Here is a 22,475-nt window from a genome sequence, read left to right as displayed (position 1 = left end):
ACCACTTTGGAAATCGGTTTGGCGCTTCCTTAAAAAGCTAGAAATAAACTACCATATGATACAGCAATCTCACTCCTTGGAATATATCCTAGAGAAATAAGACCCTTTATACAAACAGATATATGCACTCCCATGTTTACTGCAGCAGTGTTTACAACAGCAAAAAGATGGAAGCAACCAAGGTGCCCATCAACGGATGAATGGATAAATAATGGTATATTCACACAATGGAATACTACGCATCGATGAAGAACAGTGAGGAATCTGTGAAACATTTCATAACATGGAGGAACCTGGAAGGCATTATGCTGAGTGAAATTAGTCAGTTGCAAAAGGACAAATATTGTATAAGACCACTATTATAAGAACTTGAGAAATAGTTTAAACTGCGAAGAAAACATTCTTTTGTGGTTACGAGAGGGGGCAGGGAGAGAGGGTGGGAGAGTGACATTTACTAATTAGATAGTAGATATGAACTACTTTAGGTGACAGGAAAGACAGCACACAATACAGGGGAGGTCAGCACAACTGGAGTAAACCAAAAGCAAAGAGGTGTCCTGAATAAACTGAATGCTTCAAGGGCCAGCATAGCAGGGGCAGGGGTCTGGAGACCATGGTTTCAGGGGACATCTAAGTCAACTGGCATAATAAAATCTACGAAGAAAACACTCTGCATCCCACTTTGAAGAGTGGCATCTGGGGTCTTAAAAGCTAGCAAGCAGCCATCTAAGATGCATCCATTGGTCTCAACCCACCTGGATCAAAGGAGAATGAAGAACACCAAGGACTCAAGGTGATTATGAGCCCAAGAGACAGACAGGGCCACATGAACCAGTGACTACATCATCCTGAGACCAGAAGAACTAGATGGTGCCCAGCTACAACTGATGACTGCTCTGACAGGGAACACAACATAGAACCCCTGAGGGAGCAAGAGAGCAGTGGGATTAAAAAAAAAAAAAAAAAAAAGTCGACCCCAAATTCTCATAAGACCAGGCTTAATGGTCTGACTGAGACTAGAAGGACGCCGGTGGTCATGGCCCCCAGACCTTCTGTTGGCCCAGGACAGGAACCATTCTGGAAGCCAACTCTTCAGACATAGATTGGACTGGACAATGGGTTGGAGGGGGATGCTGGTGAGGAGTGAGCTTCTTGGATCAGGTAGACACTTGAGACTATGTTGGCATCTCCTGCCTGGAGGGGAGATGAGAGGGTGGAGGGGGTCAGAAGCTGGCAAAAAGGACACAAAAAGAGAGAGTGAGGGAGAGAGCGGGCTGTCTCATTAGGGGGAGAGTAATTGGGCGTGTGTAGCAAGGTGTATATGGGTTTTTGTGTGAGAGACTGACTTGATTTGTAAACTTTCACTTAAAGCACAATAAAAATTAAAAAAAAAAAAAAACTGAAGAGGGAGCAGAAGAGAAAGAAAAGTAAATCATTCTGTGAGTTGTCTTTCACGAAGGATGAGGGAGACGTGGAGAGTACACGCTGAGGCTATATGATACGTTCCGTGCTCTGTTTCCCTTACACAACGAAACTTCACAAAGATTTTAGGGGCAATTTCTTTCTATTTACAATACTGAAGAAGAGAATGTGTGTACTGACAACTTGTTCTATGGACGTTGGATCAGAAAACAAAGGCTAAAATCGCTTTCTAGTTATGCCTGTCATTGGTGTTTTCAGCGAGTCTTTTTTCTTCCAGAGAAAGAATTGGGCAAAGTCATTTTAAAGCTTTTCCATCGAGTCATTTCTTAGGCTATGCCCTTTATCTTTATTTTCCTTCTTGTTCCTTCCACCAATTGTCTCTTCTTTCAGTCATCTGCCAGGGACACTCCCGGAAGTATCTTTGAAAACTCCAGAGAACCCGAATGGATCCACCTTGTTTTGAGCCCAATTTTCCTCGTCATTCTCCCTGCAATAAACACTGAACAATAATCATGTAACAAAAAATAAAAAAAATTCGTATGAAATTTCAAGGGCCCAGAACAGCCAAAACAACTGTGAAAAAGAAAAAACAAAGTTGAGGATCCACATTTCCCAATTTCACAACAACAGAGCTACAGTAATCAAATCAGAGATCAAACACATAGGATTGAGAGTCCAGAAATAAGCCCATACATCTATTGACCACTGATTTTCAACAAACATGCCAAGACCATTCAGTGGTGATAGAAAAGTTTTTTTCCGCAAATGGTGCTGGGACAACTGGATATGTACATACAAAAGAATGAAGTTGGGACCTCTACCTTACACTAAATTTATCTCAAAATAGATCATATAACTAAATGTAATATAATGATAAAACACAGGAACAAACACAGGGGTAAATATGCATGTGAAATTTAACAATGATTTCTTAGACGTGACACCAAAAGTACAAATAACAAATGAAAAATAGATAAATTGAACTTCATCAAAATTAAAGACTTATGCTTCAAAGGACATGATCTAAGAGTAAAAATACAGCTCACAGAATGGCAGAAAATATTTGTAAATCATTTATTTGATAAGGGGCTTGAATCTAGAATATATAAAGGACTTTTACAGCCCAATAGTAGAAAGACAAAAAGATCAATTAAAAATGGGCAAAGGATTTGAGCAAACATTTATTCAAAGAAGACAAATAGCCAATGAGCACATGAAAAGATGCTCAACATCATTAGTTATTAGGAAAATATAAATTGAAACCACAATGAAACAGAACTTCATATTCATGGGATGAACTATAATTAAAAGTAGATAGTAACAAATTTTAGTGAGGCTGTGGAGAAATTAGAAGTCTCATATACTGCTGGTGGGATTATAAAATTGTGTAGTCACTTTGGAAAATGGTTTGGAAGTTTCCTAAACTTAATAGAGTTATCATTTGACCAAGCAATTCCACTTCTAGGTATTTACACAAGAGAAATAAAAACATATGTCCACACAAAAACTTGTATGCAAATCGTAACAACAGCATTACTCATAATAGCCAAAAGGTGGAAACAACCAAATGTGTATCAACCAGATGGATAAATAAATGTGGTGTATCTATACAACAGATTAGACAATAAAAAGGAATAAAATTCTGATACATGCTAAACATTGATGAACCGTGAAAACATTATGCTAATTAAAAGAAGCCAGTCATAAAAAACCATGTATTATATAATTCCATTCATATAAAATGTATAGAATAGGCACATCTACAGAGATAGAAAGATTCCTGGTTGCCTAGGGCTGGAGGAATGGGAGGTTTGGGGAGGTGATAGCTTATATGAGGTTTGCTTTTGGGGTACTCAGGAGAGCTTTCTTAATGGCAGGATGATAGTACTATCTTATAAATTAAGAAGCCATATCCAAGGCCCAGTATCAAATAATTCAAAGTTTTATTTTTCATTTGTCAATAGCAATGAGAAAATTATTACACTATACCATTAGACTTACGGTGAAAAACACTAAGCAGGGAATATAGAGTTCCGGTTCTACCTCTTACTGGGTGATTTTAATAAAATCAATTAACTTCTTAATTCCTTAGCTCCCTTGTCTTGGGGATAACCCACTTCAACGGATTTTGGGAAGATCAGAGAAGACTGATATATAAAAGTACTCCAAAAATAAAAAGTTAGGGAAATGTACAATGTGGCACTGTAGTTCAAAATGAAACCAAAAGTTCTTTAGTGAAATACAATATCAAGAAAACTAAGAGTTCACTCATTTATTCTATAAAAATTCTAAATTTAGTTATTCAGATTTTTCAAATAATCAAACAAAGAGCTCTCCAGATACTACAAATGTATTTTACATAATCTGATTTAATACTAGGAGCGACAGCTAGAACAATGGCTGGAATGAAATAGCATGATACCTTACAACATAGTATATTTATCGTTAATAGCCACAAACACTTTGATTAAAGTATACAGTATGTAGGTTAATTTTACTTCTTTCTTTCTACAACTTAAAACTGACAAACAGGATCTGTTTCTGGTATTTGAAAGAAAAGCTTTTGTATGCTTTCCCTTTTAATGACAGATGCAAATTGGCCAATACCTGAGAAGATGAACTGTTGGAACCACCTGGGTGAGACTCGTGAGGAGGGCCACCAGAGCCATAAGCAGTCGATGAAATATTCCCTCCTGGAAATTCATCTCCTCGAACTGAATGGATGAGATCATTCAAATATTTATAATAAAGATTGCTGGACAAAAAGCCAGGCAAAAACACCTGGAAGAGAAGACAAGCATTATTTTAAAGATGAAATCTGATACAACGAAAAATTTATTTTAAAAGAAATTAATTTTACCGGCTACACAAACGCTTTTAGTTCTCCTTGTTACACTCCAAGCATGTGGAGTGTATCCCTTTGTACAGTGTACACTGTAACAAAAATTATAATGTACACAGTTTTGTTTTTAGTGCTTTTTGAAAATACTTACATGAAACTACTTCATCACTTTGATTTTACACTTCTTGGTAACCACAGAGTAGTCCAGGGAGTGAATATAATTTGACACTAGATTTTTCCGGTCTGTTGTAAAAATTCAAAGCTTGTGCATATGTTGATTTTTACTTCTGAACTAATTTCCTTAACATAAATTATCAGGAATGTGATTACTGAGATAAATGGTATGAACATTTTAGCCTTGATGTATATGGTCAATTTACCTTTCAAAATGATTTTAGCAATATATCAAATATTTGTTTCCATACAGGATATCCAACACTGGATTGCGTTTTTGCAAATCATTAAATAAAGGCCAAATACTTACATTTAAAAATGATTAATGATGTTGAATAAATTCCCAGGTTACCTGCATTTCCTGTTACAAATATTTCCTTCACAGCACTTATCACAATGGTAAATATTTATGTCCATATTTAATATGTGCCTTCCTTTATAGATTAGGAAACCCTAGTGGTGTAGTGGTTAAGAGCTACTGCTGCTAACCAAAAGGTCAGCAGTTCGAATCCACCAGGTGTTCCTTGGAAACTCTATGGAGCAGTTCTATTCTGTCCTACAGGGTCGCTATGAGTTGTAATTGACACAATGGGAATGGGTTTGTCTTTCTGTGTGTGTTTTTATAGACTAAGCTTCAAGAAGGCAGAAACCATTTTCCTTTTTTTTTACCACTGTAAACACCAATACCCTGCAAACAAATACTCAAGGATCAGCTGAATGAATCATCCATGACTACTTCCCATTTACCTACCAACGTCTTGACGTGGTCCATATATTTGTATAAGTTCTCTTTTTCTTTATGTACACACACTTAGTAAGAAATATTTTAGTATTTTTCTCTACATTTTAATTTGCTTATTAAACAGGAAGTTTACATTTTTATGTTTAAATATTATAAAACATATAGACAAAAAAGATTTTAAGAATATCTTTACAATCTATATATACCAATCTGGAACTCTTCTTCTGCAATCAGGAAGACTTTAACTTTAATCATGAAAATATTATCTGTGTAACAAGTGATACTCTATTGTGTTTACTACTAGCTTTTCAATGATCCGAGTCTTATATACAACTCTTCAGTATTCCCAGAATTCAGTTTTTGCATATGGCATTATAAAATAGTGCTTAATTAACTTTTTTCCACCTTGATACACACGACATATATGAGTAACAACCTCACGGGCAATTCTCGGTAAAATCTGCTGTAGTTCACAAGAAGAATAAATCATTCAGAAAATTTCAACACTTTATTATTTATAAGCTATTAGTGATATCTCATGGAGTCCTGGATGGCACAAATGGTTAAGTGCTTGACCACTAACTGAAAGGTTGGCAGCTTGAACCCACCCAGAGGTGCTCTGAAAGACAGATGCATGCTCAAAAGACTGGCGATCTGCTTCCAAAAGGTCACAGCCTTCAAAACCCTATGGAGCAGTTCTCTGTACAGGTCAGGTTGCCATGAGTTAGAACTGACACAAAGACAACTAACAACAACAACAGTGATATTTCGTAAGTGATCATGACACACAAAATATATACACACATATATATAAGTATATATATATATATATATACACACACACACTCTTAAATATACTGCACTGGTTCAATTCTCTGATGTTCAGTTATGTTTGGTTTTTCCCATGTTATATTTTCACACTATGGTGACACACTGCTAGGTTTCATCAGTAAAGAATTCTTGTAGTAAAAGTTCTTGGTTACCTTCTCCATGGTCGTCCAGGCCTGACATAATGGAGTTGTGAAACAGTTAGGGAGTGGCCCACCTTCCCTGCAGATATTGGATTCAATTTCTAACCGGACAGAGTCATCAAACCCAAGAGGATGTGTGGCTTGGAGGGAGAAGTACCTGCGGTAGAAAGATAGGTAAAGTAAAACCGAATTCAAAAGGAAGGATAAGCAACTTTTGGCATCTATACCAGAGAACTGGGGCAAAGAAACCATTCAATCACACATATTTAATGAGAACGTATTCTGTGTTTAGGACTTGATAGGTAGAAATGGAATTAAAGAGAGTAAGACATGGTCATTTCCCCTGAAAAGAGAGCTGAAAGACCTATGAACAGGATACAATGAGGACATAATATCATATCAAGTACTAACTATAAGACATAAACAATAAACATATACGAATTCAAAACAAGATGGCACTGAGGATGAAGTGGATGGGTTTGATGTATTCAGACAGAACAGCAACAGCTGATGATGATGTGGTGTGGAAAAGAAAGGGAGTTATCAATGATAACAAAGAATTTCTAACTGGTGTTTTGATAAGCTGATAATGAAGAAGAAACAAAAATGGATTAAAAGCAGAAAAATATATATATATGCTCTCTTAAAAGCACCTTTCCAAGTAGGCTTCTATCTCTTGTCCATGACAGAAACAGAAGAAAGTTGATGATGCATTAATAGTGATAACCATATATAAGATACAAAAACACAAGCAGGGATTGGAAAAGTCAAATTTGGCACAATGAACTTGGCAAAATGACAGTGCTAGTGAGATGCCATAGAATAATCTTCATTTAAACATTTTTTTTACCAACGTGAGAATGGGATCCAGTGGGAAAACAGGGTCTCCTCTGTAGGGTTACTGCACTCTAGTCAGGGCCTTCTTAGTGCCACTACTCTGCACCAGCATAAAAAGTCTTTGCTATCAGAGTTTTCATGACAAAAACTTGAGTCCTCCATCTTGTAAAAGGTAAATATTCTTCCATGATCTGAATTTTCAGGCACTGAAGACTCAATTTCTAGATGTAAAATTCTTGCTATTTTAACATCCATATAAATAATGTTTCTTATATTTTACATATTAGAATAAACACTGGACGGAACATTAAGAATTTCATTCAGTCCAAGTTCTACAAGTAACTTGTCCTGTGACTCTGGAAAGTCACCACCTCTCTGGGCCTTAGTTTTCCTTGTCATGAAATGCGAAAATCACACTAGGATATTCAGCAATCATCTGAAGTGTCTGCTAAAAATAAAGATTGCTGAATCACACCTCAAATCTGCTGAATGAGAATCTCTTAGAGATGCATACTGGAAATCTATTTTTAACGAGCTCCCAAGCAATTCCCAGGCAGACAGCCCAGCATGAGGCTGCAGACTAATGTTCAAGAACCACTGGCCTAGATGCTCTTATTTTCTACCCCTAACATTCCATGGAATTCTCTCTACCCCTAAAGCACTCCCTTAGCACTTGCTTATGTGTACTAACAAATTACTTTTGTTTACCAAATAAGAAAAATTAAATGATAAGAAGGAAACCCCATGTCATGAAGCTGGCCACAGGCTTATCACTTCCCTCACCAGATGTTTTCAATTCTGTTCACTAAAATATTTCCATCCTTACATTTTCAGTGAAAGCTAATGAAAAACTATTATTCACTTGGTAGTTAATCTGGTTGAGTAGATTTGTTTCAGAAAATGATATACCCACACACAGATATTCAAATTCTTTACAATCATCTGTTCAGTTAATTTCATCTTCCTCTTACATTCCCCACCCCCTTAAGCCTCCTGAAAGTGTCACATATCTTCAAGTCCTTATGACTTTGCTTGTGTCAGTGCCTCTGCCTAGAATGTTCTTTCCCATCTTCTCTGGTCAGCAAAATTCAATTAATTCTTCAGGATTCAATTCAAATTTCTGTGACACCCACCCTGAACCTCACCTATCGTTGTCCTGCTTGCCACACATAAACTTCCCTTCCTCCAAGAGAAATCTTTGTTCTAAGAATTGCCATATGAAAAGAATTATTTTTGTGTCTGCCACACTGTGAGGTCCTTGATAGCAGAAACTGAGTTCATTCCTCTTTATTTCTGAGTACATATCAAATACTCAATAAATACTTGCCGAAACTGAGTGCATATTTTAATACAACTCACTTGTCATATAAAATCATGGCATCATTCTGTGCCTCCTGTCCATCATACTGGCCCTTTTTGGCAGCAAGCTGAGACTGGAAGTTGTCTGCTGCCAACCAAAATTGTAAGATATTCACTGCATCCTCTTTTTCCATGTACTAGGAAGGAAAAACACAGAAAGAATATGAACAGATTTCTCTCACCATCTCTAATCTATTAGCTCCAAGTATTAGAACACAGGACATAAAAAGATCTGCCTGTTTAGTTAACGCCAGTCAGCAACTTGTCATTTGATATTAAAGTTTAAAAATATTCTTTCAGGGAAAAAACAAACAAAAACAATCACTATACAGCTGGATGCAAACTTAGTAAACTGCAGTAAAAATTACACTGAAAATGGCTAAGTTGTTCCTCAATGGCAAACACAAAGAATAAACCAGACCAAATCTTTTATATCTGATTATTTCCATGCAGCCATATTAGCCTGAACAAATGCTAATTTAAACTTACAGCAAAGAGAGGAGGTGAAAAAACAAATAAGTTGAACAGCTGTATTCTTGTGAAGAGGCAGAATTCAAGTGCCAATTTAAGTTACTGCTTTGTGAGATTGGGAATTGTCTTTATCTCCACTTAATAGTCATTTAAGGAGTGGTGGAATGAGCCCTAGTGGCCCAGCGGTTAAGTGCCTGACTGCTAACCGAAAGGTCGGCAGTTTGAACCCACCAGACATTCTGCAGGAGAAAGATATGGCAGTCTGCTTCCATAAAGATTACAGCCTTGGAAACACTATGGGGCAGTTCTACTCTGTCTTTCAGGGTCACTATGGGTCGGAAATCAACTTGATGGCAATTGGGTTGGGTTTTTTAACAGGTTGGTGGTGTAATGGTTAAGTGCTCAGCTGCTAACCTCAAGATTGGCAGTTGGAACACACCCAGCAGCTCCATGGGAGAAAGGCCTGACAATCTGCTCCCGTAAAGATTACAGCCTAGAAAACCCTATAGTACAGGGCAGTTCTACTCTGTCACACGGGATTGCTATGAGTTGAAGTCAACTCAACAGCACCTAACAACACAATAGTCATTTATTTTGCAGCAAAAGAATTTTATTTGCTAAAGCCTAACAAATACCGTTACACTAAACTGTATGCCTCAAAGAGACTAATAGAGTCATTGCTTGTTGCAAATGCTTCACTGGATAATTATATCAAGTAGGTAAAGCAAAAGTGCTAGAAGTAGGAAAAAACTTAACTACTTCTCCTTCTCTCTTCTGAAGTCTGCTTTGCGATTGTTCGTTCACTGAACTCAAGTATCCACCTCTGTGGTTTTAAAACAGCTCCAAATAATTAAGAACATGCATTTTCTTAAAAGCAATAGTTTAAGTAGGTTTTTCGTTCAAAATTACAGTTATTTTACATTGGATTCCACTTTCTCTTTAACCTAATGTGCTGTTAAAGTGCTCTTGTCATTAGACACAACTTAAAACAATAAAATTATTAAAATTGATGTTTTTGGAGATGATTTGTATCGTCTATGTTATTTTCTATATACAGGACCCCAGTATTTATAGTTTAGAGGCTGAAATGTTCTAATATACGTGTGAAAGAAAATGCAGACCTTACCTCAGAAAAATAAAAGAGGGCTGACTCACAGAAAAGAATGTCAGCCAGGTAAACAGTTCCACTGGTCAGTACTTCAATCTGGTATTTACAGAAATGGTGACTTCGCAGAAACTCACTAAAGTGCCTGCACATGAACAAAAAAGGAAAATTTGAGGGAACGACCAAGGAAAGAGCTTAATCAGGAAAAATACACTCTCTCTATTACTGTCCTCATTATATCTTAAAGACCTAGGTCAACACAATCTCACTTCCCATAGTGTCGGTCTTCATTCTTCTACCTGTAAGTAACCTCTCCCACCTCTTAATGACTTTGTAGTTCTGCTCTGATATTTAACAAAAGCTACCTTTTTTTTTTTTTACCTTATATTACGGTAACCAAAGAACATGCCTTATTTTTCTTATGAGGCTGTAACTTCTTTTAAGGCTGGTAGTATGTCTAACTGTATCTTAAACAAAGCAATCTTCATACATGTTAAATGAAAGAATACATAGATTTGTTTAAGGGCATGCAGAAGTAATTAATCTAGAAATTCAAATTCTGGAGGAAATTTCAACAATTCTATGTGGATTTAACAACATTAACTTCCATTAAGCTTAGAATACTAACAGAGTACCCAGCAGAAGATGCGCATTATTTAAATAAATAAAACAATTCCAATAGTCACATTATAGTCAAAATCATCCCCAAATGACTTCAGAACTAAAAACAAAAAAATTTTTTCTTTTTTTTTAAATTATACTTTAGATGAAGGTTTACAGAGCAAATTAGTTTCTTATTAAACAATTAATATACATATTGTTTTGTGACACTGGTTACCAGCCCCACAACATGTTAACACTCTTCCTCACTGACCTTTGGTTCCCTATTACCGGCTTTCCTGTTCCCTCCTGCATTCCAGTCCTTGCCCCTGCACTACTGGTGCCCATTTAGTTTTGTTTTGTTTTATGGGCCTGTATCTTTGGCTGAAGGGTGAACCTCAGGAGTGGCTTCAGTACTGAGTTAAAATGGTGTCCAGGGGCCATACTCTCAAGGGTTTCTCCAATCTCTGTCAGACTAGTAAGTCTGGTCATTTTTTGGGAGTTAGAATTTTGTTCTACATTTTTCTCCAGCTCTGTCTGGGACCCTCTGCTGAGATCCCTGTCAGAGTAGTCAGTGGTGGTAGCCAGGCACCATCTAGTTGTGCTGGACTCAGTCTGGTGGAGGCTGTGGTAGTTGTGGTCCATTAGTAAAAACAATTTTTTTTTTTTTTTAAATTTAAGAAGTACTAACATAAAAAATTTTCCTTAAAAAGGAAAACCTTTAGAGTTTTCCTTAGTTTTAGTTTTAATAGAATTTACATAATTTATATTTAAAAGAAACCATTAACCAAGATGGTTTGAAAATATGCTTATGTAATCCTTACATGTTTAAAATACTTAAATTCTCAAAGATAATTTGTTTTCAGTTGAGTGAAGCCTATCCCTACCACTGAACCCAAATTCCCAAGAATGAGAAATGTGAAAGTATGAAATTAACTTACTCTTGCTCCATTGCACCAAAAACTATGGACTGTGCCAAGACGAAACAGTTGGGATCCACCTGTCCATCTTCTCCACAAATCTTTGCTGTAAAAGAAATGGTAACTAATTAAATTTCCAGTAAATTCAAGCTATACACATTTGTGAAGGAAATAATATTAAGGGCATATAAACCCAAAGGTTTTAAACACAACTAAAAATGTATACATAGGTAAACAGCAATCTTGAGGTAGGGAAGTCTTTCTAAACATTTGTAAGAGCAAAAATCAAAAGATTTAACAACATAAAATTAATTTCTATACATTAAACCATCCTAAAAACAAAATGAAAAGTCAAAGGGAGGGGGTGAGTTTACAGCATGTATGACATGACAGTTTGATATAACATGACAGTTAAGAGGCTACTATCATTAACATATTAAGAGCTCTTATAAACTATAAGTAATGAGCCAAAAAACAAACAAACAAATTAGCAAAGGACACAAAAGGGCAAAATATAAAGATTATATTTTGTTTTCAAAATATTACGAAAGGAAAAATATATAATGGCTAATGTAAAACGATATACAGTCACTAATAAAAAAAAATATATACATTAGAATAAGGAGGCACCACACTTTTTATCTAGTAAATTGGCACAAAATTATTTTAATAATAAAAAAACCCATTGCTGTTGTGTTGATTCTGATTCATAGTGACCCTATAGGACAGAGCAGAATGCCCTATAGGTTTTCCAAGGCTGAAATCTTTATGGAAGCATACTGCCACATCTTTCTCCCATGGGGCTGCTGGTAGGTCTGAACCACTGGCCTTTTGGTTAGCAGCTGGGTGTTCAACCACTGCACCACCAGAGCTCCTGTTTTAATAATGTTGTGTGCCGTCGAGTCGATTCCAACTCATAGCGACCCTATAGGACAGAGTAGAACTGCCCCATAGGATTTCTAAGGAGTGGCTGGTGGATTCGAACTGGTGACCTTTTGGTTAGCAGCTGTAGCTCTTAACCACTATGCCACCAGGGTTTCCGTTTTAATAATATATACACTTAATTATTTAACAATATACATGTGGTTGAACAAGGGCATGGAAAAACTGACATTAGTGCTGGTAGGGGTATGTTGTTGTTAGCTGTGTTGAGTTGGCCCCTTATTCGTGGTGACCCACGTGCGACGGAATGAAACACTGTCCGATCTTGCACCATCCCCATGATAGGTTGCAGATCTGACCGTTGTGATCCTTAATAGGGTTTTCATTGACTGATTTTCAGAAGCAGATAGCCAAGCCTTTCTTCCTAGTCTGTCTTAAGTCTTGGAACCTCTGCTGAAACCTGTTCAGCAACACAGCAACACACAAGCCTCCACTGACAGGTGGTAGCTCTGTATGAGGTGTACTAGTCAGGAATCAAACCTTGGTCTCCTGCATGGAAAGTGAGAATTCTATCACTGAACCACCAATGCCCCCATAGTGGGAGTATAAATTGGTATATCTTTTTCTGGAGGGCAATTTGCCAGTTTCTAGCATAAGCTTTTAAAATGAAAAGACACTTTGAATCTGCAATTCTAAATATAGGATTGTAACCTAAAGACTCATGGATTTGTGAAAAGATTATCACTAAGAAAGTTCATTGAAATGTTATTTGGTACCAATCAAAAAAATCTAAAATGTCCTAAAAGAGGGAATCGTCTAAATAAACTACAGTACAGTACATGGCTGGAAAAAAAACATACAACCATGGCGACTTGGTTTCACTTTAGGTACATGACCTTACTAGACCTTAATGAAAACCAAGGATCATACTTCATTTTCCTGGTCTATTTATTCTTCCACTCTCCTAGACAATACATATCATTTCTTTCCTTCTCTCCTTAAAAGTCTAACACCTCTTCTCCTATTCTTTTTGTTGATGCCTGTGCTTCCTACTTCAGTGAGAAAACAGAAGCAATCAGAAAATGATTTTCATTATCTCCCACTGCATCTACCAATTCACCCGCATCTCTACCCACATTCTGCATTCTCTCCTGTTACTACAGATTAACTGTCCTCAGTCCTCTCTGAGCAACCCTTTATCTGAGCACTGGACACCAACCTCTTGAGCCTCTGCAAAGCTGCCCCTGAGCAACTGTCCCACCTCCCTGATGCTCTCTCATACGGCAACTGTTCTCCCTCTCTCCTGTACCAACTCTTCCTTCTCTACTGCCTCATTCTTATCAGCATACAGAAGGCATATTTGTATGCTGTACCTCTTAAAAACAAAACCAAAAACCATTGTCCCTGGGCTTAACATCCCCTTCAAGCTCATCTTTAGAGCAAAATGCCTCAAAAAGTTGTCTATACTTGCTCTCTCCACTCCTCCTCCTATTCTCTTACGACTCCTATTAGATTTTTGCCCCGAACACCCCACTGTAACTAAGATGACCAGTGTCCTCTGGGCTGCCAAATCCATTTGATTCCTAATCTTCATCTTACTTAACGTATCAGCATCATTTAACCTTTGACCACTCCCTTCCTCCTAGAAACATATTTTTCATTTGGCTTCCAGAAAAAACTACTCAGTGTAGTTGATGTAAGAGGGCCTACATCCCTGGCCATTATTTCTGTGTCTCCTTTGGTGGTCCCTCTTCATCTGCCAAATTCCCAAATGTTAGGAATGTCCCAGAACCCAGTCCTTAGACCTTTTGCCTTCCCTCATCACACTCACTCCCATGGTAATCTCATCCAGTCTCACGACTCTAAAACCACCTATATGTTGATAACTTCCAAACATTATCTTCAACCTGGACCTCTCCTAGGAATTCCTAACTTAGGTGTCCAAGTGCCTACTTGACATTCACCATCTGTATTTCTAAAACTAAATTCATGATTTTCCCCATGTACCATCAACTCCCATAACCTTACTCATAAATGGACATTCCACTCTTCCAGCTACTCAGAAAAAAATGGAGTCATACTCGATTTCTTTTTCCTCTCATACCACCTACTTCCAAACCACCGGTGCAATGGGATGAATTACTTTTGTGTGTTGCCTTTCTAGCCATGGACTTGTAACTCCCACCAGGTGATCTTGTGATAGGATAACTGTGGCCCACCAAGAGGATTGGTCAGTTTTGTCTTCAGAGACAGCCAATTCTAGAGCAGAGGGAGGAACCCACCAAGGAAGGGGAGACCAGCAGCAGAGACCCGGCAGCAGGAGATGGTGTGGTGGGCCTTTGGACAGAGACTGAGGGCCAAGGAGAGGCATGACTGTGAGCACAGCTGGGAAGAGGCTACCCTGATGGAAAAACTGTATCCTGAGTGCTCCTCAGCCTAAATTGTAATTGTTAACTTCCCTAGTAAACCCCATAATTGTGAGTATGGTCTCTGAGTTCTGTGTGGCCACTGCAATGAATTATCAAACCCAGGAGAGAGCGCTGTGCAAGGGACAGCTGGTATCAGAATTAGTAAAGATGGCAGAGAGAAGAGGCTTGTCTGGCCTCCACCTCATGAGAGTCAGCATTGTACTGTTGATCTTGGTTCTCCTTCTCCTTTGTTGGCTTCAAGGAGGTCAGAAACTGCTCCCAAGCCATTTTTATAACAGCAAATTCTGTTAGCTATACTTCTGAAATATTTTTAAAAATCCTACCACTTCAAGAATTTGTGGAAGATGGAAGAGGTGGTAGAGTCATAGTGTTAGGTCATTTTTTCTTCTCATTGAATTACATCATTAATTGCATGAAGTAAAGGAAAAACAGAACTGCAGTGACATTTTATTTCAAAATGCTTTATTTGGCTCAAAACTCCTTTTTCATTCTCTGCTCTGTCTTAGATATTTTGGTATCAACTTGTATAAACAGACACTCAAAGAAATAACTAGCCAACCAATTCTTCAAATTAGGACATCCCAGATGTATACGGATGTCCTAATTTGAAGAATTGGTGTATACGAGGAAATATCTGTCCAGGGAAGTCTAGAATATGATGGCAGCAAATTCCCACATAAAAACAGACACACAACTAGACACCAAAACCAAAATCCCATGACAACATTTGCAACAAAACTAAATGAAAAAGTACCCCCATGAGTTCCAAAATGTAAGTAGACAGGAACAAACCACCAACAGCCACAAGTCCTATGTGTTAAAGGCATCTATGTAGGAGAAAAAAAAAGGGAAACAACGAGGGCAGCATCTGAAGGGCACCAAAATAGCTAACAAGCGTCCACTGCTAAGAATGGTGGGCCCATTTAAGAATGACTGCTGAAACTGGAAGCGGTTTTGCTATTTCCAAAAATGAGTGATTGCAAGTACCTGCAGTAAGGGCTGCAAAGGTTAAAAGTCAACTAGCACCTGTGAATTCTCAAAACTCACCTGCCAAAGGCTCTTTCAGAACACAGCCCCACATTGAAAAGAATCTGCTGTAAGTGGAGTTAGAGGTTTTGTTTCAATAAATCAAAAACACTTAAAATTTTGGTGAATAAAAATGTAAAACTTAATGCTAGGACTTGGTGGAAATATAATAAACACTTGATGAACGATAAATGAACCACTCTCATCTGAGAACACAGGCATGCCTAAGGTCTTTCAGGCCTGGTGATTTGCTTACAGAAGGTCAAAGTCTTGAACCTATGGAGCACAGGTCTCTGCACACATGGTGTCACCATGAGTTGGAATCGACTTAAGAGTAACTGGTTTGGTGTTTTGGTTTTAAGGTCCTTCAGATGCAACATAATAAAAGGTTTCAAGCTTTTTTTTTTTCCCTCTGACCTACACAGAAATATATTTGTCTGACCCAGTATATAAGCACATATATGTATATATGATGGAAACAATTTCTTGAAATGATATTTGCCCTTAATACTGTAAAGTATGTCACTTTGAGGACTAAGGTGAGCCTGACCCAAGCCATGGCGTTTGCAATCACCTCATATGTGTCCATAGGCTGGACAGTGAGTAAGGAGGACCAAAGAAGAACTGACACCTTTGAATTGTGGTGCTGTTGAATACTGACTATACCATGAACTGCCAAAAGAACACACAAATCTGTCTTGGAAGAAATACAACCAGAATGCTCCTTAGAAGCATGGATGGCAAAACTACATCTCACATACTTTGGACATGTTATCAGGAGGGATCAGTCCCTGGAGGACATCATGCTTGGTAAAGTAGAGGGTCAGCAAAAAAGAGGAACACCTTCAAAAAGAGACTGATACAGCGGCTGCAACAAGGGGCTCAAAGTATAGCAACAACTGCGAGGATGGCACAAGACTGGGTGGTGTTTCATTCTGTTGTGCATAAGGTTGCTATGGGTCGAAACCAACTCCATGACACCTAACAACAACTATGAAGTATTTTTGATCTTTCTATTCTATTCTGTTTTTTTTTTTTTTTTTGGCAAGGTGGAAGGGTCTAAGAGAGGGTTAGTCCCAATTCGGTTTGAAAAATACTGCCCGTATAGCAAGTAGTTAATGTTGTGAGGTCTGAAAACAGACAGACTTCCTGGTTTCAAATCCTGGCACTAGGAAGCTACCTTGGACAAACTACTCAGCCTCTGTGTGCTTCATTTTTCTCACTTACAAAATAAGAATAACTCTTATTTATCCCACTGGATTCTTCAGAAGATAAAATGAGTTTATCCATAAAAAGTCCTTAAAATATTGTCTGGGACAAAGTAAGTGCTCATTAAATGCATATGATTATTGTTCTTGCTGTTGTTATTCAGATCAAAATCTAAGAATATGGGTATGACAGTTTTAAAACGAGTTATATGCACATGTAAGAAAATACTCTGAAAACAGACTAGGAAGGGATATGCTGAATTCTATGTTCATAAAAAATTTCAAAAACCAAAAATAGTAAATTTTTTAGCCATAGCTCTAAAGCACTGCTTACCTATGATGTCATTTCTCATTGCTTCTGTAATTGGTATTGGTTTAGCAGCATCTGGAGAGATATATTTGGTAAAAGTATTCACTGCATCTTGTTCAATACCTGCAAGGAAGACGAAGACAATTTCAAAAACTAAAAAGGGTAGATATCACACTAAAAGTACAGGCAGCAAAACGGATATACTGAACTTCATCTAATTTGAAAACTTTCGTGCACCAAAAAATTTTATTAACAAAGTTAAAAGACAACCTACTGATTGGGAGAAAAATTTGGGGAACCATATATATGATAAGGGTTTAATATCTAGAATATATAAAGAACCCCACAACTTAGCAAAAAGATAAACAACCCAATCAAAAATGGACAGAGGACATGAATAGATACTTCACTAAAAAAGATACACAAATGGCCAACAAGCACATGAAAAGACGCTCAATATCATTAGTCATTAAAAAATGCTCAAAAAACAAAAAAATACCTGTTGCTGAACAGTCTATTCTGACTCATAGTGACCTTATATGACAAAGCAGAACTGCCCCGTAGGGTTCTAAGGCTGTAAATTGTTACAAAAGTAGACTGCCACATCTTTCTCCCACACAGTTGCTGGTGGATTCGAACTGCTGATCTTTAGGTTAGAAGCTGAGCATTTGTCACCAGGGGTCTCATTAAGTCATTGAACTGAAAAAACCCATTGCCGTCGAGAGGATTCCAAACCCTAGTGACCCTACAGGACAGGGTACAACTACCCCATCAGGTTTCCATGGCTGGAATCTTTACAGAAGCAGACTGCCACATCTTTATCCCATGGAGTGGTTGGTGGGTTCAAACCACTGACCTTTTAGTTAGCAGCCAAGCTTTTAACCACTGTGCCAACAGAGCTCCTTCATTAGTCATTAGGGAGATGCAAATCAAATCCACAATGAGATACCATCTCACACTCATTAGGATGGCTACAATTAAAAAAAAAAAAAAGGAAAATAACAAGTGTAGGCAAAGCTGTGGCAAAACTGGAACTTTTACCCATTTGTTGTGGGAATGTATAACGGTAACAAAAAACAACCATATGACCCAGCAATCCCAATCATAGGTATATACCCAAAAGAATTGAAAGCAGGAACAAAAATTGAAACCTGTACACCAATGTTCACTACAGCGCTACTCATATTCACAAGCCAAAAGGGAGAAAACAACCTACATGTTCCTCAAAGATGAATGGATAAACAAAATGTGGTATATACATACAAGGAATATCACTCAGCCATAAAGGGAAATAAAGTTGTGACACAAGCTACAACATGGATGAACCTTGGAAACATGCTGAGTGAAATAAGTCAGGCACAAAAGGACAAATATTGTACGATCCCACTCGTATGAAATATCTACAAAAGGCAAAAGTACAGAGACCAAAGTTTATGAGTGGTTACCACCAGCTGCTTCATGGGAGAAAGATATGGCAGTCTGCTTCCATAAAGATTTACAGCCTTAGAAACTCTGTGGGACAGCTCTACTCTGTCCTATAGGGTCACTATGAGTTAAATTTGACCCGATGGCAATGGTTTTTTTTTTTTTTTTTTTTCCGGGGTGGGAGAGATGGGGAAAAATGGAGTAATTCCTTAGGAGGCACTGAGTTTCTGTTAAGGGGATGGAATAATTTGAAAATCTAAGGGTGATGGTTCCACAACATGAACATAATCAATGTCAATGAGGTAAACGTAAACAATGTAGAGTTGGTAAATGTTTTGCTACAGGTATATATCTCCACAATAAAACAGTTACAATAATAAAAAAGCAACTTGGGTTACACAATGAACTATATTCACGAAGAGCAGGGTCTGTTTCTTCTGTTTCCAAACACCTATATAGTTATTACAAAACAAGTGTCCATCATATTACTTTTTAATAGTTGTATGTGAATTTTCCCTTCTTTATGAGCTAACAAGCTCCTTAACAGCAATTATTTACGCATATGCTCTTTTGCTGATGAGCAACTGATATTTATTTTATCATTTTTTAGTAATTTATTTTTGCTGTTGTTGAGAATATACACAGTAGAACATGTCGTCGTTAGGTGCCGTCAAGACAGCTCCAACTTATAGCAGCCCTGTGTACAACAGAACGAAACACTGACCTGTCCTGCATCATCCATACAAGTGCTCTTACACTTGAGTCCATTGTTGTAGCCACTGTGTCAATCCACCTTGTTGAGTGTCTTCCAGTTTTTGCTGACCCTCTACTTTACCAAGCATGATGTCCTTCTCCAGGGACTGATCTCTCCTGACAACATGTCCAAAGTCCCTGAGACATAGTCTCGCCATCCTTGCTTCTAAGGAGCATTCTGGCTGTACTTCTTCCAAGCCAGATGCATTTGTTCTTTTGGTAGTCCATGATACATCCAATAGTCTTCGCCAACACCACAATTCAAAGGCATCAATTCTTCTTCAGTCTTCCTTTTTCATCGTCCAGCTTTTGCATGCATACAAGGCGAATGAAAACACCATGGATTGGGTCAGGCACAACTTGGTCTTCAAGGTGACATTTTTGCTTTTTAACACTTTAAAGACATCTTTTGCAGCAGATTTGCCCAACGCAATGAATCTTTTGATTTCTTGACTGCTGCTTCCATGGGCGTTGATTGTGAATCCAAGTAGAATGAAATCCTTGACAACTTCAATCTTTTCTCTGTTTATCATGATGTTGCTTATTGGTCCAGTTGTGAAGATTTTATGTTGAGGTATAATCCATAGTGAAGGCTGTGGCCTTTGATCTTTATCAATAAGTACTTCAAGTCCTCTTCACTTTCAGCAAGGTTGTGTCATCTGCATAATGCAGGTTGTTAACTAGTCTTCCTCTAATTCTGATGCCACGTTCTTCTTCATATAGTCCAGCTTCTTGGACTGTTTGCTCAGCATACAGATTGAATAAGTATGGTGAAAGTATGACGCACACCTTTCCTGACTTTAAACCACACACTATCCCCTTGTTCTGTTCAAATGACTGCCTCTTAATCTATGTACAGATTCCTCATGAGCACAATTAAATGTTCTGGAATTTCCATTCTTCACAATGTTATCCATAATTTGTTATGATCCACACAGTCAAATGTCTTTGCACCGTCAATAAGACACAGGTAAGTACCTTTCTGGTATTCTCTGCTTTTAGCCAGGTCCATCTGACATCAGCAGTGATATCCTTGTTTTCATGTCCTCTTCTGAATCCAGCTTGAATTTCTGGCAGTACCCAGTAGATCAGTCAATATACCGCTGCAACTGCTTTTGAATGTTCTTTGGCAAACTTTTACTTATGTGTGATATTAATGATATTGTTTGATAATTTCCACATTCAGTTATATCACCTTTCTTTGCAAAAGGCATAAATATGGATCTCTTCCAGTTGACTGGCCAGGTATCTGTCTTCAAAATTTCTTGGCATAGATAACTGAGCACTTCTAGTGCTGTATCTGTTTGTTGAAACATCTCAGTTGGTATTCTGTCAATTCCTCCAGCCTTGTTTTTCACCAATGCCTTCAGTGCAGCCTGGACCTGTTCCTTCAGTACCATTGGTTCCTGATCATATGCTACTTCCGAAATCATTGAACATAGACCAATTTTTTTCAGCATATTGATTCTGTGTATTCCTTCCATCTTCTTTTGATGCTTCCCTGTAGAATCCTTCAATACTGCAACTCCAGGCTTGAATTTTTTCTTCAGTTCTTTCCGTTTCAGAAATGCCAAATGTGAACATACACCAATTCAACAATTTCTACACATACAATTTAGTGGCTCTGATTATATTTTTTTGAGTTCTGCAACCATTCTCATGATCCTTTTCGAAGTTGTTCCTCCTCCATTAACATAAACTCACTGCCTCCTAATTGTCCTATCTAATCTTTTGAGTTGTTGTTGTCAATTTGACCTCGTATACATAGATCTTAAAACAGCATAATGCTCAAGGCTGACATTCTTTACTGGTTAAGATAAACTACTCTTTGGTATTTCGGAGACTTCAGAGATATTTCTGGTTGAAAGTTTAAGGTTTAAACATTATCTGAGGCAGGGCAACTGGATTAATGGAAACGGACAACCAGAATGGAAATAACGAGAATGTTCATGCATTGTGAAGAACGTAAACAATGTCACTCAACAATCTGTGTATAAATTGTTGAATGGGAACCTAAACTGTTGTGTAAACCTTCACTAAAAACAGTATTATTGAAAAAAAAAAAATCTCAGGGCATCAGTTACAGGGGTTCATCCACCCTTCATGGCTCTAGAAAGTCTAGAGTCCACGACAATCTGGAATTCTGTTCTGCATTTTCTCCCTTTTGATCATCATTCAGCTATAATCTTTGCTCAAAAATGTTCAGTAATGGTAACCAGGCAACATCCAGTTCTTCTGGTTTCATGGCAAAGGAGGCAGTTGTTCACAGAGGCAATTAGCCACACATTCCATTTCCCCCTCCCGCTCCTAACTCTCCTTCTTCCTCTGATGCTTCAACTGAAACAGAGCAATTGTTGTACCTTGCATAGCCATTCGTAAGCTTTTAAGCCATGTGTAAGCGGGTACTATGCAACAAACTAGGAGGTAGAACAGAAGCACTGAACATGTTATTAGGTCAATTAAGCAGGATGTCCATGAGAACATGACCCTAAACCTCCAAACCAAGAAAGCAAATCCCATGAGATGTTTGGACGTACACACATAAGCAGCCTCAGCAGCTACTCTTTATTTTGTCGTTGTTGCCAATATATGTACCACACAACTTTTGCCAATTTGACTGCTTACAGGTGTACAACTTATTAACTGCAATTACATTAACTGGCTGTGCAACCCCACGTTTAATTAATGCAATTTTTCATCACCATAAACCAGAGCTCAGTACTCCACAAGCAATACCATATGTTTATGCAAATAACATGCTCCTTTTGTGTTTGTTTGCTAGCCACAGTCTCCTCGCTATGTATTTTCATCTACGCGCTATGCTAATTTCTTTTTACAGCAACATGTGGCAGAGGATTGGTACGCCAGAGCATGTGAGGGTGCCTCATGGGGGCAGGGCCCAGAAGGCAAGCATTATTTGCGTAATCCCCCCTTTCCACTTCCCTCTTGCCTCTGGTAATCACGAATAAACTTTGGTCTCCATACCTTTGCTTGTTGTT

The 22,475-nt window shown here is 37.9% G+C and overlaps 1 protein-coding gene across 3 annotated transcripts in view; it reads right to left on the bottom strand.

Annotated features, from left to right (window-relative positions):
* The window catches only part of AKAP10 (A-kinase anchoring protein 10), a 192,612-nt gene that overhangs the window by 85,297 nt on the left and 84,840 nt on the right, over positions 1 to 22,475 (bottom strand). For all 3 annotated transcript variants that reach the window (XM_064279345.1, XM_010600246.3, XM_064279346.1), the window contains 6 exons: positions 17,323 to 17,421; positions 11,465 to 11,549; positions 9,945 to 10,068; positions 8,348 to 8,484; positions 6,164 to 6,308; positions 4,030 to 4,203 (listed from right to left, as the gene is read on the bottom strand). In XM_064279345.1, the coding sequence (XP_064135415.1) occupies positions 4,030 to 4,203; positions 6,164 to 6,308; positions 8,348 to 8,484; positions 9,945 to 10,068; positions 11,465 to 11,549; positions 17,323 to 17,421 (764 nt within the window). The remainder of the gene's footprint in view (positions 1 to 4,029; positions 4,204 to 6,163; positions 6,309 to 8,347; positions 8,485 to 9,944; positions 10,069 to 11,464; positions 11,550 to 17,322; positions 17,422 to 22,475) is intronic.

Source organism: Loxodonta africana, chromosome 2 (assembly GCF_030014295.1).
Source record: "Loxodonta africana isolate mLoxAfr1 chromosome 2, mLoxAfr1.hap2, whole genome shotgun sequence".
NCBI classification, from domain to species: domain Eukaryota; kingdom Metazoa; phylum Chordata; class Mammalia; order Proboscidea; family Elephantidae; genus Loxodonta; species Loxodonta africana.
This window is presented reverse-complemented; position numbering and strand designations above follow the sequence as displayed.